Source organism: Apodemus sylvaticus, chromosome 9 (genome assembly GCF_947179515.1).
Source record: "Apodemus sylvaticus chromosome 9, mApoSyl1.1, whole genome shotgun sequence".
Lineage (NCBI taxonomy): Eukaryota > Metazoa > Chordata > Mammalia > Rodentia > Muridae > Apodemus > Apodemus sylvaticus.
The window spans coordinates 38,205,213-38,221,489 of record NC_067480.1 but is presented as its reverse complement, the minus strand read 5'-3'; the positions used below and the strand labels follow the sequence as shown (position 1 = coordinate 38,221,489).

At 52.8% G+C, this 16,277-nt stretch overlaps 1 protein-coding gene across 1 annotated transcript in view; it reads right to left on the bottom strand.

The window, feature by feature from the left end:
* Positions 1 to 5,340: 5,340 nt before the first annotated feature.
* The window catches only part of Cfap65 (cilia and flagella associated protein 65), a 31,998-nt gene continuing 21,061 nt past the window's right edge, over positions 5,341 to 16,277 (bottom strand). Inside the window, exons 19-32 of the mRNA XM_052191821.1 lie at positions 15,283 to 15,459; positions 14,973 to 15,039; positions 14,704 to 14,814; positions 11,497 to 11,688; positions 11,232 to 11,390; positions 10,217 to 10,360; positions 9,809 to 9,922; positions 9,545 to 9,652; positions 8,220 to 8,264; positions 7,806 to 8,008; positions 7,231 to 7,359; positions 6,296 to 6,745; positions 5,571 to 5,708; positions 5,341 to 5,449 (exon numbers count right to left, since the gene is read on the bottom strand). Coding sequence (XP_052047781.1) covers positions 5,341 to 5,449; positions 5,571 to 5,708; positions 6,296 to 6,745; positions 7,231 to 7,359; positions 7,806 to 8,008; positions 8,220 to 8,264; positions 9,545 to 9,652; positions 9,809 to 9,922; positions 10,217 to 10,360; positions 11,232 to 11,390; positions 11,497 to 11,688; positions 14,704 to 14,814; positions 14,973 to 15,039; positions 15,283 to 15,459 — 2,146 coding nt within the window. The remainder of the gene's footprint in view (positions 5,450 to 5,570; positions 5,709 to 6,295; positions 6,746 to 7,230; positions 7,360 to 7,805; positions 8,009 to 8,219; positions 8,265 to 9,544; positions 9,653 to 9,808; positions 9,923 to 10,216; positions 10,361 to 11,231; positions 11,391 to 11,496; positions 11,689 to 14,703; positions 14,815 to 14,972; positions 15,040 to 15,282; positions 15,460 to 16,277) is intronic.

The following is a 16,277-nucleotide window of genomic DNA, read 5'->3' as shown; positions in this document are numbered from 1 at the left end:
CCCTGGGGCTGTACAAGCCTGGTCTCCCAGGAGACAGAGATAACTCGGTTCATCACGCAGATGGGAGCCCCACCCACATAGACCCATTATCCTACCATCTTTTCTGTCCCTCAGTAAGGCTGGAGAACCGATAGATTCCCCCCATCCAGAGAGGTGAGAGGCAGCTCTCACGTGTACTCACCTAGACACAAGGCTGCTGCTGGACTCTTCTAGGGTGGTGGGGAGAGGACACACGCACACAGGTTCACAGCCAAGTGTGGGTAGAGTCATCCTCAGTAACAGGTACATGGGCACGATCCCACAGACTTGATATGTTAACTGCCCTGTCTCGGGACTCAATCGACATCTCGTTTGTGAAGAGACACTTGTCCAGTCACTTACAGTGCCAAGCATCGGGGAGGGCTCACCCTGGAGCACAGCTTCACGAGCTTTCATGTGCACACATGGCCCCTCTGCAGTTACCCAGAGAGGCATCACTTGGGTACTGCAGGCTAGGTGGGCTCTAGAGCCACACTGCTGCCTGAGAACAGATCCCTGCTTAAAAGTGGGGCTAAGTCTCCATTTTCCCTTTGCATTTTCTTCTCTATAAAATGGGAATCATTGTCTTGACTACAGCGAAGATTTAAATGTATGCAAAACACAGGACCACCCTGCCATATACACTCGACAAATGGTGGCAGTTACTGTGGGTCTTCTTTCAGGTCCTGGGTGTCTCCATCTGGGGGTTCCCTGCACTTCCTCTGCCATGGGGTGGGGTTGGCTTGGGAGGGGTCAAGGCAGAAAGCACAGCCCTGGGATCCTTAGCCTCTTTTTCTAACCTGATCCTGGTTCCCGGGAAGCCAGGAGAACACTTAGCAGGGAGCAAGTGTTCCATTTGTGGACCACTGCCTCCCAGGAGCCCCTCAGTTTGACAGGGTCAGGGGAGGTGACCCTGTCAGGGTCAGGGGTGGTTCCTCTGATTTTCTTTGCTCCAGAAATGGCCTCTGCCTGCCCTTACCTCACCCTATCTGCTGCTGCTTCGGGCCTCAGTTTTGATTGTTTGTTTTAACCTGTCAACTAAGCTGGTTGCTGGAGGAGGCCTCTCAGCCATGCGTGTCTTTGACCCTGCTGTGTCTGAGGAGGCCTCTCAGCCTCCCCAGCCTGCTGGTGTCTTGCCCCACCTGCCCTGCCACCTAGCTACCCACCCACCTGGCCTGGGTCGAGTGAGGGGGCGAGCTGCCCTGTCACCATGGGGATTAATCTCCAAGAAGGTCACCAAGGCCCTGGCACTGCCCTGGCTGCAGAGGGATTAGCACCTGCATGTGAGCCCCCACTCCCATGTCTCTCCATTCTCACACAGACCCTGAGAGGCCCAGAGGTTCCAAGGCTGAGCCAGATGCTTCGAGCAGAGCGGGTGGGGGCAGGGCAGCTGCTCAGGCGGGCAGTGACCTGACAGGGAAAGATGGCGTCAAGCCCATCCCTGTTTAGGGACTGCAGGTGTGAGCACTGTCTGTGTGAGCCCACCTTCTGACTTTTTAGGGGAGGAGAGTGTTCGCTGGGGTCTGCCATTTGTGGCCCCCTCTATCCTCCCTTGAGGTCGTTTTCCCACCCAACCCACACTTTCTTCTCCCTCCACTGCTCACTGGATCCCTAACGCCCATCTCCTGTTCTTTCACAAGGCGTCCCCCGTGCCCCGGGTGTGCGTGCGTGCGTGCGTGCGTGTGCACGTGTGTGTGTGTGTGTGTGTGTGTGTGTGTGCGCGCACGTGTGTGTCTGGTTTCTCTGTCTCTGTCTCTGGTTCTCCTAGGTCTTGCCTCTCCTCTGTCTGCCTCTTCTGTTGCTTCCTCTGCCCTCTCTGAGTGGCTCCCCTCTGCTCTGGACCTGACTGAGGAGGCTCTGAGCTACACTATCTGCCTTTTGCCGGGTTTTCCTCTTTTTCAGCCTTCCCCCTAGCCTTTTCTCCTCTGCTGTCCCCCAGCCCCCATCTCTTCCCCCAGGGCAGCACTTAACTGATCATCCTTTCTTTTCCCCCCCTACCTGTTCCCTCCCCTTACCAGGAGTGCTGACAGGGAAGACAGGAAGCAGGCTCTGGCTTGGAGCAGGAAGGGGGAGGGACAGCCCGCACACCAGCTGCTCAGTACCCCGCTTCTGTCCCAGCACCTGCAGGCTTGCCAGGCGCCTACAGACTCCACCTCAGCCTGACGGGGGAGGAGGGACCCAGAGGAGAGGCCAGATGCCCCTCGATGGCCCTGAAAAGGGAATCTTGGAAATGGTTAGGGGCTGGGGGATCTGGGGAAGGAGGCTTGAGGAAGTGGCACCAGACCAGACCCTCAGCCCACTGCATGGCCTCTCTGTTGCTACCCTACTTCCAAGGGCTGCTTTTGTATGTTCTGGGACCATTCCAAGGACAGGCTTCAGTTGTGAAGACTCAGGATCTGAACCCACAAGGCGTGCCACCTCCACACGCCATGTCTGGGGAACTGGGAGGTGTGCTGTCAAAGACACAGGAAAGGAGATCCAACTAACCGGGTTGATGCCAACAGGGGCAAAGGGGACAGACTGTGCCATAGGAAGAACCTGGTCATGGAGACCAGGATAGGAGCTACATCCATCTGAGGACACCTGGATCTAGCCTGGCCTTGGGACTAGTTCAGTCAAGAACCCACCCTCTCATCAGATCTGCTTTGCAAACATTCCTCAGGAGCTCCGCAGATCCTGGGGGGTGGCGGTGGGGGGCGGCTCCTGGGAACTAAGGGTTTGGGCAATGAGACAAGATAGCAGCTCTAGGAAAATTTGATTTATGATCGTACTTTCCGTCTCCGTGGCATTGCCCCGTCTTAGTGTGTGGGTGACTGCTCTCCACTATCGCTTCTTTACCCTAATGGGAAGCCAGCCAGGGGCTCCTTGCTGCTGTGTGAGGAGCAGTTGTCTACCCTTTGTCACGAAGGGGAATGGAAGGCACACATTAGACTCACAGGACAGACTCACTTACCCCTGGCCTAGCCTCCCAGCCAGGCCCTCAACTGAAATGGGGGTGGCCCATTCCAGATCTAGGTTGTGGCTAATGGGAACTCTGGCTGTGCTGTGTGCTACCTAGACCCCAGCTAGCCTAGCTGACTGGGCTGCAGAGGTTTTTGAGGAAGGTGGTGAGTTCTTTCCTGCGCCTGAAGACCCTGTTAGTCCTTTCTGGTGTCTGCTGATCCCAGCTATGATTGGACTGGAAGACAGCCCCGAGAGGCGGGGGGGAAATGAAAGTGGGGCAGAGAGACCCTGAGGGGTGGATTTGAGTCTGCCCAGAAGACATCAGCTCTCCACTCCCAGGTTTTCCACACCTCACAGCTCTGGCACAGAAGTTAAAGGGTTAAAGGGACTCGGCAGAGTGGCTAGGGGCCCAAGGAACCAGAAACAAGACTGACTGCCTCATTTTGCAAATGGGAGAACCAAGACGCGTTGATAACACTCCCCCCAACGCCACAGAATTCTCTGGGACAGAGCAGGCCTAGAATCCCAGTTGCCACCTTCAGGAGGGGATCTGTTCCAGACCTCAGTCCATTCCGGCCAGGCCACCCGGCTGGAGCCTGCTCAGCCCGCATTACCCTGCAGCGAGCTATGCCTGGCAGCTCAGAGTCTGCGGGCAGGGCAGGCGGGGCCTGATGGGAGCCGCTTGTCCCCCCTGGAGGGACCGTGCCCAATCTCTGCGACCCATATGGTGGCGGTGGCGACGTCGGCGGGCCGCTGTTTGCTTGGTGATCTGGCCGGCCCCGGGGCTGATGTTGAGAAGCCGCCCCTGCCTCACGCGAGCCGAACGAACAAAACGCTCAGGTCCGGTTTGTGCGAGGGGCTCGTCGCGGGGCCGGAGCGGAGGACCCGGGGCCCGGCGGCAGTCGGCGGAGTCTGCTGGTTGAGCTTCCTCGAGTGCGGCGAGCGCCGCACCGCGCTCCCGCTAGCCGCCGCTCTCACCTGCGCACCGCTGTGGCTGACACGTCGGCGGCGGCGGACGCCACAGGTGCACACCTGGCCGGCCCCTCCCTCCCGGGCCACCCGCCACAGCGGTCCTGCCCCTCCGCCCAAACCAGCCAGGCTTGGCTTCGTCCCCAGCCCACGCCCGAAGCTTGTGCCCGAGCCAGGGCTCAGAGCACTCTTATACTGCCAGTTCAGTCCCCGCCCCTACACACACACACACACACACACACACATACACCTGTCCAGGCGCCCGTTTGCTCGGGGCAAATATTGACTCATGGAGGCGGAGCCCCCGTCTCCCTCCCCCCCCCCCCAGAGCCAGCCTTTGCAAGAGGCCTTGGCAGCGGGGAGGGTGGGGAGGGGGGAGGAAAGGGACAGGGGTGCAGGGGAGGGTGCCAGGACCAGGAGCGCCTCTGGAACAACACCAGATGTCACTTTTCCACCCACCTGGCTTTGCGCTCAGGGAGGAGCAGAAGACAGGCTGCCCTGCAGGGCTTAGGGAGAAGACAGAGGCGGACGCCTAGCGAAGGCAGACCATCTCTGGGTCTCAGGAGTGGTTTGTAATGAATGTTATTTAGTAACATCGCAGCCTTTGAAGAGAACCCAGATCATAATTCTGGCCTCTATGGTGTGCCTTTTTTTTTTTTTTTACTTATTTGTTTGTTTTGGTTTTTTGGGTTTGGTTTTTTTTCGAGACAGGGCTTCTCTGTATAGCCCTGGCTGTCCTGGAACTCACTCTGTAGACCAGACTGGCCTCCAACTCAGAAATCCTCCTGCCTCTGCCTCCCAGAGTGCTGGGATTACAGGCGTGCACCACCGCTGCCAGGCTTGTTTGCTTGTTTCGAGACCGGGGTTTCCTTTTGTAGCTATGATGGCCTACAACTAGGTGTAGACCAGGCTGGACTCAACAGAGATATGCTTGCCTCTGCCTCCTGGGGTGCTGAGATTAAAAGTTTGCTTGCGCCACCACTGCCCAGGTCGTTTTAACCTGTTAGTATAGTTGGGGAACCAGTTTGGCCCTGGAGGTGCTGGTGAATACATGTGGGAAGATTCCATTTCCATGGCCACCTATTCAGCCCACCAGGCCTAGGGATCCTTTTTTTTCCCAACCAGGTTACACTGTAGCAAAGATCAGCTATGCCTCTCCTGAAGCGCCCTCCACTGGCCAGGCTAAGAACAACACCTCACTGCAAGTATAAAGAACTCTCCTGTCAGGAGGAAATGAACCTTTCCATTTCTAAATGGATGGGTCTCTGCGGTCCGCACCAACAGCTCTCACCTTCCACATGTCTAAACATATTTCTTTCTCCAGGCAGGAGGAAATAAAATCCAGGTAGATTGGGGGTGTGGAACTAAATGGTTTACTTGCAGAACAGTAAAAAAGGGACCAGGGGCAATTTAGGCAGTCATGTAAGAGGGGCTGGATGCTGACACCAGCAAACAGTCAGGATGCTGCATCCCAGAGCAGAGCACTTCCCCTTGTGACATCTGCAAGAGGGTGTCTGTCCTGCAAAAGAGAGAGCCGAGAGGAGGAAGGAGGGTGAGGCTTCTTTCAACCATCGCGTCTGAAGGCCTCTCCTGGCTTTCACTACTCCGACCAATGAGGGTAACCCCAAGCGCCCCCCGACCTGTGCATGCTGACTGGTGGTAGGGCAATGATGCGGGGCCTCGAGGTGAGCACCACCTCTCCACGGCTCGCCTCTACCAATATGTTCTGGATCATGTTCTCGAGTATGGCTTCCTGCAGGTTGGCGAAAGCCGGGAGCCTGGGAGGGAGGACCAAGGTTACAGACCTGCATGTCACCTCCCCACGTGGCTGTGTGCAAGTGTACCATGCAGCAGGCATTTCCATGGAAATGCAGATTCCCATGGAAGACTCTGGGGTGGGGGGCATCCTGTGGCGACTTCACGGGTGCCAGGTGTGTGGCTAAGGTTCAAACCTAGGTGATGGAGTTGCAATCCCAGAGCTAGGTTTGGAGGATGGGAGGATCAAGAAGCAGCTATGTGGGGCCAATGAATCCCAAAAGGACAGAATGCATGCCCCCCCCCCCGCCCCAAAGAGGCCCCAGGGGACAGTGGTATCAGAAGAAGTGGTACTTGTTCTCTGGTCCTAATTGTCCACTGAAGAGACTTTGAAGCCGACCACTGCACGCCCCGTGGTGCTGTGCTGGTAAACGCTATCAATAAGGAACCACACACTACCCAAAGCTGGGTTCTGCTCTTCTGAAAATCCCCCCACCCAAATCTTGCACTACACCAAGAGTTTGCCACTAGAACCCGAGTTAAGAAGAGAGTCACGCACAAGTCGGGGCCAGCCTCGGTGTCAGCTCCTCGGCAGGTCCCCTCTGCTCACCTCCCAATGGCTTCCTTCTCATCATTTTCCATCTCTTCCTTTACTATGGTTTTCAGGTCCTGCTGCCATTGCCACTGCAGAGACTGCTGGGAGGGCTCGGTGGCCTTTATCCCCGACCAGGTCAGCTTTGCCTCCTTGTCTATGTCTTCCTCCTCCTTGCTCATCTCCTCGTCTATCTCCTCCTCTTCCTCTTCTGCCTCCTCCTCCTCCTCTTCCTCTTCGTCATCCTCTTGGCCCCCTGCCATCTTCCCATAAAGGTCCTCCTCTTGCTCTTTGCCCTTGCCGTCCGCATAGCTGGACGGCAGGGACAGGATCGGTACTAAGTACAAGCTGCTCTTCTGGGCTAGGAACCTGGCTGACTGCTCGTTCCAGAACTGGCAGAAGTAAGGCACCTGTTCCACCAGGCTCTGGTCCACAGCGTCATGGAAATTCTTGTCTTCCAGCAGACCCCTGGGCAGGAACAAAGAAAGATGAAATCTAATGAAAGGGCCTACAGCCAGGCCAACTTTGGTCTCCCTGTTGCCGCCGGGAGACAGTTCTGGCTCCTGTTTTTTACTGTCAAGTGCTGAGTCAGGGAGTACAGTCCTTGGAACAAGGAAGGCGTCTTTGAGCCCTGTGGCACCTTAGAGGTGAACGGGATGGGATGCAGGCAGGGCCAGCGTGCCAGAACCACCCAGATAAAGGGCAAGTCTCCTGTAGACATCCTCAAGCCTGCCTCAGAAAGTGATAGGAATCAGGATTCAGGCCTGAAGGCCTCCCTAACCAGGTCTATTAGACCTGGTCTGTCCCAAGTGTCTCCCAGTCAAGGGATCTTGCAAAGGAATTCTCTTTTTTTTTCTCCCTCAGGGAGAGAAGTGCCAGGGCTTCTGAAACTTGGGCTAGCGCAGCTGGAGAAATGGGACAGTGAGAAGGAAGATGCGTGGAACAGTAGGTACCTGATGATGGTGGTGAGGCAGTCAACCAGAAGCTGCTTCTTCTGCCTAGAGACAGGGCCCTCTATGTCAGGCAGTTCCTCCTGAGACGATTTTGGCTCTTCCTTGGAGGGTTTCTTTTTTGGCAGTTCCCTGGGACAGAACATTGATATCCTGAGTGAACTTGGAAAACTGCTAGGCTGTGGCAATGGGGGTACACGACATGATGGTGGGTGCCGGGGCATAAGGGCATAAATAGGTCAGGTGCACTCTCAGTCTTAACCGAATGTAGTTACTGTACCCAGAGAGCCACACCCAACTCTTAGGTGAGAGCAGGACCCAGTGGCTCCAAGTTGGCAGAAGGAGACAATGGGAAGCCATGGTGGGTTCCTCAGGGGCCTCTCTGTTACTCTCTTCAAAAGGACCTGAGCAGTAATGGTGATCCCGTGGGCCCAGAGTGCCCAATGACTCTCATCGGGCCTGTTCTAGTTTCAACCCTACTTCCTAAAGGCTGAGTGCGGACATCTGCTGCTCTGCAGAGTGATGGGGGGGGGGACTAAGAGGAGAGGAAGGTGGCCCGAGCCTCCCCAGGCGGTCACCGGTACAGGAAGTGGCAGGGAAACTCAGAGAAGAAGTTGGCCAGGTAGTGATCGGTGGCATGGGCCCTTGCGGTGAGGCCTAGACAGAGCAGGCCTGGCACAGGGGGTTGAGGACACGGCCACGATGTCTCCTTCTTTGCCAACTTCAGGTTCCAGGTGGCGGGGCGGCTGGGAGATGCTTGGTTTGTGATGGGAGGCAGCGTCTTTGGGAAGACGGAGGCATGGTGGTAGGCTAGACGACTATAATCCCACTGTCAGTGGGTCCCCCCCCGGCCCAGCTCTTTAGGGTTGTGGACCTAGTGGTGTTTTCCTCCCTTCCATCTAGGAGGCTGGCTCAGGGCTTGGGGGTATCTCTGGGGACATGCGAGAACCTTCTCAGGTATCCTGAGGGTGTCCTGGGGCGTTCCGGCTCACCTTGTACTTCTTTGCCGGTTCACGGGCTGCACAGTGTGCTCTCCTCTGTAAGAGAGAGTCCAGCTTAGGACGTGACGGCCCCAGCCATGTCCCTTTCCATCTCTCTGAATAACCAGACCTGGCCTTCCCCTCTTGGCTTTGCCCCACCTCCCAGTGCTACCCTCTTCTAGAACCTTCCCTAGGTAAGTGCCGCTTGGCAAGAGACAAGGAAAATCTGCTCAGTCAAGTGAAGGATGGAGAGGGGAAGGCGGTCAAATGTAGGGAGGCTGGCCTCAGAGTTGCTTCCCCTTGGGACCCTGAGTCTTTGGGATCAGAGAGACAAGGGGACGGCCTGAGTTCTGAGAGCAGCTAGAAAGCCGCCCCTAGATGATGCTCTACCAATCAGATCGGTAGATCTGATCTACCCACAGAGGGCCAAGCATCAGGGAGAGCAGACCCTCTGGGAGTGCACTGTGTGGTGGCTGCAGGCAAGACCGAGGGATAAAGCCGTGCATGTTGGTTGGCAGGCGGTGGAACGAGGAGCAGGCATGTTTTGTGATTACCATTTTGTCTCCCTGCAGATAGACAGCAGGCCTGTGTTTCAGAAGCGGCCGCTGGAGACTGGGCTTAGCTATAGGCACACTGTGGTGTATCCTAATGCTCAGAGCAGTAACTCCCAAGTGGAGAGTTCACAAGCACTAGGACGTTTTTCAAAACATTTATTGGTGACTGGCTATAGGGCCCCATGCCCAGAACTTTGAAGAGGCTAAGACAAGAAGAGTTTGACTCTGTTAAAAAAAAAATAACTGAACCCCACCCCCACCCCATATTATGTATATGAAATGGGAGCAAATTCTGCGAAGTCCCATTGTTCGGTCACTATTAATAACTCATGGCTAGTCCTGTCACATCTCCTGCGGATTATCTTGAAGAAAATCCCTTGTTTATGATATGCTCATTTTATAGTCGAGGGATTAAGAGAGTAGGTCCCATACTTAGCAAAGGTTGAAAGTAAAAATCAAATCTAAGGCTCTCTCCAGATCTTGGCCAATGCCCTTCATCAGGTGGTGAGCCCTGTGTTGTTCCCTTGTGTTTTCAATGCTTGGCACATGCCAGGCACCCATGAACCCCTCCTGTGTGGAACAGGGAGTTGCCAGCCAGCCCTGCTCACACTGGATGGTTCAGGACGGCTGTGAAGCCTCCCCGCCAAGTCTGGTGAGTAGAATCTAATCTCTAAGCGCAGGTTGGCCAGTTTCACGTGGAAGGCTATCTCAGGGCATCACATCTGTCTCCTCGGGTAAAGCCAGTGGGGTCTGGGAATGCGAGGTCCACTCAGTCTTTCTCACCTTTACTTTCCGATCTGTGATGGTGAACTCCACCTCCTGCCGAGCCTTCTCCTCATCCCATTCCTGTAGCTCCTTGTGATACTGCCGCATGAGTTCCTGCTGGTATACCTGGGCCCAGCACAAGACGAGAGAGGGCCTAGGTCTGGAGGGTCTTAGCTGGCTCCTGCCTTTCTCTGAGGGTTTGGAGGCCTCAGAATCCTCCCCTGTCCTGCTAACTGGGAGCTGTGTCTCGGGCCCATGTGTTTCTCTGTAGCCCGGCCTCACCTTGCATATCAGGTCTATGCTGTAGAAGCTGGCGTGAACCGAGGCCTTCAGGGTCACTAGGATCGGGGCTCCCTCTTCAGGACCCACTTCTCCTTCCATGGGACTCACAGATACCTGGTGATTTAGGGAAAGAGCCTGTGGGTTTGGGAGGAAGGATGCCAGAGGATAGGATGAGGCAAGGTGGTCCAGATGAGGATGCAATGGACAGGACAGGATGGGATGGGGTGGGAGGGCACAGGGAAGGAGAGGATGGGATTGGATAGTATGGGTAAGATAGGGCAAGACGGGATGTGATCGGATAGGCTGGGCTGGGTGGGACAGGATATGATGGGGTGAGACGGGGCTGTTCAGAATGAGGCTGGGGCCTAGCCCTAAGTTCTGGTTCTGGGAGCAGATGTGGACCCTCACCTCTCCAAAGTCTAGGGGCCTTGGCTGCCAGGTGAAGACAATTGTCTCGTTCTTGGAGATGTTGTTGAGAAAGAGCAGGCGGCTACACTTACTCTGCACCGGGATGTTTCCCAGGGAGATGTGAGACTGGGACAGGAAGACATTCTGTTGGAGAAGACAACATAGCATCAGCTTTGGGGTCATGAAGAGGAAGCCATGGAAGCACTGCCGGCTCCAACCGGCCAATTATTACGTTAGGAGATGTCCACCCATCTGACCTTTACATTGGCCCTCTACAGCAAGCCTAGTTGTTCTCTTGTGCTGGGTATACTGATAAGGTTCAGGGGGCACAGGCAAGTTTTCCAAATTCTTCTCACATTCAGAGTTAGGATAACTCCCTAAAGCCTTACCCCAAAGCCTATTGTGCTTTGACTGTTCATCTTGAATTAGGGATCTAGTGGAAAAAGTATGTAGTGTAGTGATTGTGCGTGGGTCCATGGGTAGATAGTTGTACAGATGAATGCATAGATTAATAAGTGATGTGTGGTTCAGTGGGTGTATGGGAAATTGCATATTTGAGTAGCTGAACAGACGGATGGCTAGCTGAATGGACCAGATCTCTCGACAATAAGCAATGTATGGACTAAAGGTAGTATTGGTGACCACTAATATCTTGAGCAAAATCTACTGGAACCCAGGAGAGGACTGTTCCATATGCAGACAGTACCTAGAATAGGATGATTTCTTTATAAAATTTGCATTATCCCTTAGCCCTATACTCCCAGAGAAAGCTGGGATCAAGTCACCTGAAATGGGTGGATTTCCATTTCAGTGTCCCGAGCAGGGATGCTAGGCATTAGGTGACAGGGTAAGCCTCTTACAGAGCTGGTGCTCTTTGAAGTTGGAGCCAGACTAATTCCCTCTACCTCCTTAACTGATCTCCTCTGCTCCGCAGCGCCCCTAGCCCTTGGTACTGGCCACCCTTGACTCTAAGGCCCTTCACTGCCTCTGGCTGCCCCAGTTCCCTTTCTCCCACCTGCCCAGGAACCATCAGCCTAGAAGATATGGAACTGCTGTCCCACGAAGAGATGCTGTGGAAAGGGGCGGTGTCCCCCATGATGTAGGGGTCATAGCCCACTCCTTGAAAGCAGATGACAGCAGAGTTCCATCCGATGATGTGTATGGGCACCTCCACCTGGGAAGTCACAGAGGTGGGAAAGGAACTGGTGAAATCAGCAGCAAGGAAGTCACAGCTCTGAGTCTCCCCCCTCACCCCCCATATTCTCTAGGCCTCTGCTCACTGTGTAGGTCTTGGCCTCGATGGGCGAGAAGACCCACAGGATCCGAGCAGTAGTACCCGGCTCAATCTCCCCTTTGGGGTTCAGGCAGCAGAAAATAGGATGGTCAAAATTTTTTTCTTGAACCTTTGACAGAACGCTGACCTGGACCTCGTATATCACAGGTACAGAGCCACCATTGTATAGCTCATAAATCTGCAAGGGTAGGGATGGGGAAATCGTTAATTGTAGAGCAGACAGCCTAGGACTCTGTCCATTTGGGAGGGTAGGCCATCCCCACTAGAACTCTGAAGGTCTCTGAGCCCCTGGCCCCATCCCTATGACTCAGCGCATGGATATTCCCCTTGTAACCCGTTAGGATAATCAACGACCCTGTAAAGCAGCAGCCTGCTTTGCTGGCTCTCAGTTGACACTTGTCAGGCTTATAAAAGACCCTAGTGTAAGTATCCTTCACACTGGGATTTGGGGAACTGCCTATATACCATTCAGACCCTTTATCACCCAAGACTTTCAATCTAGTCCACCATGAAGACACCGTCACATGTTATTAGAAAAAATTCTCTTTAAGGAGAGTACAGAAGGAACATACCGAAGACTGCCTCCAAAGGATGTCTTGGGGGAAAAAAGGAGATCTGTTCTGGTCTAACACTTCTTTGCAGAACTAAGAATACTAAAACCAGGGCTGGAGAGATTGTTCAGTGGGTAAGAGCAGTGACTGCAGTGGTTAAGAGCAGTGGTTAAGTCCAGAGGTCCCGGGTTCAATACCCAGCAACCACATGGTGGCTCACAACCATCTGTAATGGGATCTGATGCCCTCTTCTGGTGTGTCTGAAGACAGCCACAGTGTACTCATAAATGAAATAAATAAATCTTAGAAAAAAAAAGAGAAAAGAATACTAAAACCAGAGAGAAACAAAGAATTCACTTAGGTTTGTTCCTGGGCCTTTCCTCTTTCTTGGCCGGGCCCATCACACTGATCTCCAGGTCTGGTGCTGAAGGGAGAGTGTTTGTATCCACTCTGTACCCAGTTCCAAAGGCTGAAACCTAATCCAATCAAGTTGGTACTGACTGGAGGCTCCCTCTTTGCTGGCTAGCTCTCACAGTGAGAGGATTGTAATATAGGCTGCTTGGGGGTTGGGATGGGGGTTAGGAATCAACTCTGTTGCTCAACTGTGAACTATAGTAACAACCAGCAAGGCAAAGATGTATCCACAGCTGCAATAATGACTTGAATGTTCTGGGGCCAACCAAATACTTTCTGATTAGATTTAGGGCCCTCTCCACAGGAGCAAATGGACGTCTGGTGTGTGTGGTTTACATCCTACAGGCAGGCCCCAGAGGTGAACCTGCTGCTATTATCGTGCTAAATGACATAAAACTGCCCCCTAACTTTGCATCTCTACACCTGGAAATTAGTCCAGTTCTCAAACCTCATCTGAGAAACTGTCCTCACTCCCCCAACCCCCCTGAGGAGCCACTGATGGCTGGCCAAGATCCTCAGATGGGACCACACCCATGACAACATGGACATCACAAAATGGACTTAAAAAAAAAAAAAGAAGTCCAGGAAGTTGGGAGGAGGTGGAGAGGTGAGAGATGTCGGGTGAAAATACACTGCATAGAAAATACACTATGCAACGTATATAGAAAATTCTCAAATACACTATGCAATGTATATAGAAAATTCTCAAAGAGTTAATGAAAATATAGATAAAGAGGTGGGGTCTTTTAGGAGGTGCTTAGGTCATAAGTGTGGAGACTTCAAGAATGAGATTCACACAGGCCTAAGGAAACCTGTTAGCCTTCTCTACTGCACGGACACACATGGAGAAGGCATGGTGTATAAGCCAGGAGTGCAAGCATGTACCGGATACTATCAAATCACGGCCTTTGCCTGGACTTCATCTTGGACTTCCCAGCCCTCAGAGCTGTAAGAACCCTCTCCCTGCCTCTCTCTTTCACATACGCTCTCACACACGTGTGTGTATATACACACGTTTGCACATGCATGTGGAGGCCAGATTAACATGGGTATACTCTCCTCAATCAGTCTCTTCCTGAAACTCACAGATCGGCTAGACTGATTGGTCAAGGATGATTAAAAAAATGTTGATGCCCAACTCTGGCCTACATGTACATAAACACACACAAACATGTACATATATGTGCACATACAAACATGTACATATATGTGCACACATGCACACCAACATGTGCACACCAACTGTACACACCCACACACACAAGCATACATGCACATACACACATACATAAACATATACACACGTGTACATGATTATGTACGTACACACAAAAACATGTATGTAGCAGGAATTAATTAAAAAAGTACTGCCCCGCCAGGCCTCTTTGCCACTCCTTCCAAGTGTCCGGTAAAGCATGACTCTTAAACTTGAATAGTTAACCAAATATATTTATGTATAAGAAACTCCCAATTTCATAAAGCCAATTTAGAATGCTAAGATCTTACCCCAATATTTCTAACGTCTCCAAAACACCAGAAATACGTCTGAAGCCATCTGGATATTTATGTCTCCTTCCCTGCTCACTCATCTAGTTTGATCTGGTCCACCGAGAGCCTCCCTCTCCTCCTCCCCCCTCTCTTCTCTTAGCTCCTCCTCCTCTCTCCCCTCCAATCACTGGCTTCTCACTGCTTCAATGTGAATGGATAGGAAATATCTTGCAACACGTGTATACACACATACACACAAAAGAAAGAAAAGCGTGCAGGTTCTAAAGATTCCCATCCCTGTCCTCTGCTCCCTGAAAAGATGAACTTGTCTGAGAGCAATGATTTGCAACCTGTGGCTGAGACCTCTTAGCAAACAGATCTAGATGAGCCAAGTGGGTCCTAACTAGCATGCACAGGGCAGGATAAAATAAAAAGAGATACTGTGTACTCCGTATGTAAGAGACTACGTACAGATTCACAGTAAGTCTGGCCGACTGTATATGTAAACACCGCAGTGAAGCACAAATGATATACGATATATTCTTAGTGTGGTCTGTGGTCAAGAAGTTGGAAGAACCTTGAGCTAATGGGGGAAAATACTTCTGCATGGGAATGGAGCATGGTCCTTACATCTCCCCATTGTCCCATGTGGGGTAGTGTCTGCCACCCTGTGAGGACTGACACAGACACACAGAGATCAATACTTAGACCTCTCGGGGACAGACACACAGACCACTCACCTGGCGTGGGGGCAATGAGTCACCGATGGGGACAGGAATGAACTGGTGGATGGTAGAGGTGAAGTGCACATACTTCTGCTCCAGCCTCACAGTCACTCCGATGAAGTGTAGCTGTAGATAAAGAGCCCATGGGTGCTTTGCTGCCCTGTGAGATATGGATACCCAACAGAGACACAAGCCCCAGGTTCCCAGGGGGCCACCACTCCAAGTGTCTCTCTTGGATATGCAAAAGCTCCTGTGCCCAGCAGGACTTGGGCGTGAGGTCTCACCAGGATCTCCCGTCCATGGGACACCTTGAAGAGCACAGAGAGGCGATCGGTGCCAACAAACAGGTGTCTTCGAGGGAGGAGACAAGTTAGACAGTGAGTTCTAGAATCTTCATTGAGTGGGAAAACAAATGTGGCTTTGAGCCGGACAGCCACCTCTGAGTTAGGATGAGGCAGAAATGATGTGGACCTTCCCTGCAGGAGATGGCTCCCTGCAGGGTGGGCATTGCCCAGGGTACCCCAGAGTCATACAGAGAAAACCCAGGACTAGGGACCTCTTGGGAGGAAGGGCGTAGTAGGGGTGCAGGAGCACCTGTATTTGAACTCCACCATCTGCTCCTGCCCAGGGTTCAGGCTTCCAGTCTTGGGGTTGATGGAGAAGAGACAGTTGTCCTCTGCACGCATTTGGTGGAGCTCAGCGCTGCTGAGGTCAGCTTGCTCTGTCCACAGATCCAGGTCCAGCTGCTGGTCACTTGGAAAGAGGAAAGACCTGGAGAAGGCAAACAAGAGGAGTGAAGCCAAGCAAAGGATAGGCCAGTTGGAAAGATGGGCACACGTAGAGGCCTTCACCACATTTGACCCATGTTCTGGTGAGCAATTGCAGCCAGGGACATTTTCCTTTCATAAATGTCCCCAAACATAGGATCCGCCAGCGTGGTGGCTCATACCTGTAATAGTAGTACTCAGGTGACTGGGCAGGACGACAGCAGAAAGTGAAGGTCAATTCGGGCTACAGAGTGGGTTACAGACTAGCCAGGGTTAAACAATGAGATCCTGTGTGGTGATTTGACTGAGGATGGCCCCTCATAGGTTTGAATGCTTGATCCTGAGTTAGTGGAATGGTTTGGGAAGGACTAAGGGGCGTGGCCATGTTGGAGGGGGTGTGGCCATGTTGGAGGAAGTATGTCTCTTTGGGTGGGTTTTAAGGTTTCAAAAGCCAGTGCCAGGCCCAGTCTCACTCCTTCCCTGCCTGCTGCCAGCAAGTCAGGATGTGAGCTCTTAGCTACTCCAGCATCATGGCCATCTGCTCCCCACCAGGATGATCATGGACTAACCCTCTGAAACTGTAAGCAAGTGCCCAGTTAAATGCTTCTTTTTATAATAGCTGTTTCGGACTTGCTATTTCACCAGAGCAATAGAATAATGATAAGACACTGTCGTTAAAGAAATAAACAAAAACAAAGACACAAGAAGATCCAGAAAGAATAAAGAAAACAGAAGAGCGGGGCTCTGTCTTAGGCCCTGGGAGCCAAGGGTGTCACTTATATGTGTGTGTCACTTAGAGCTGTGTGAGTCACTTAGGACTGG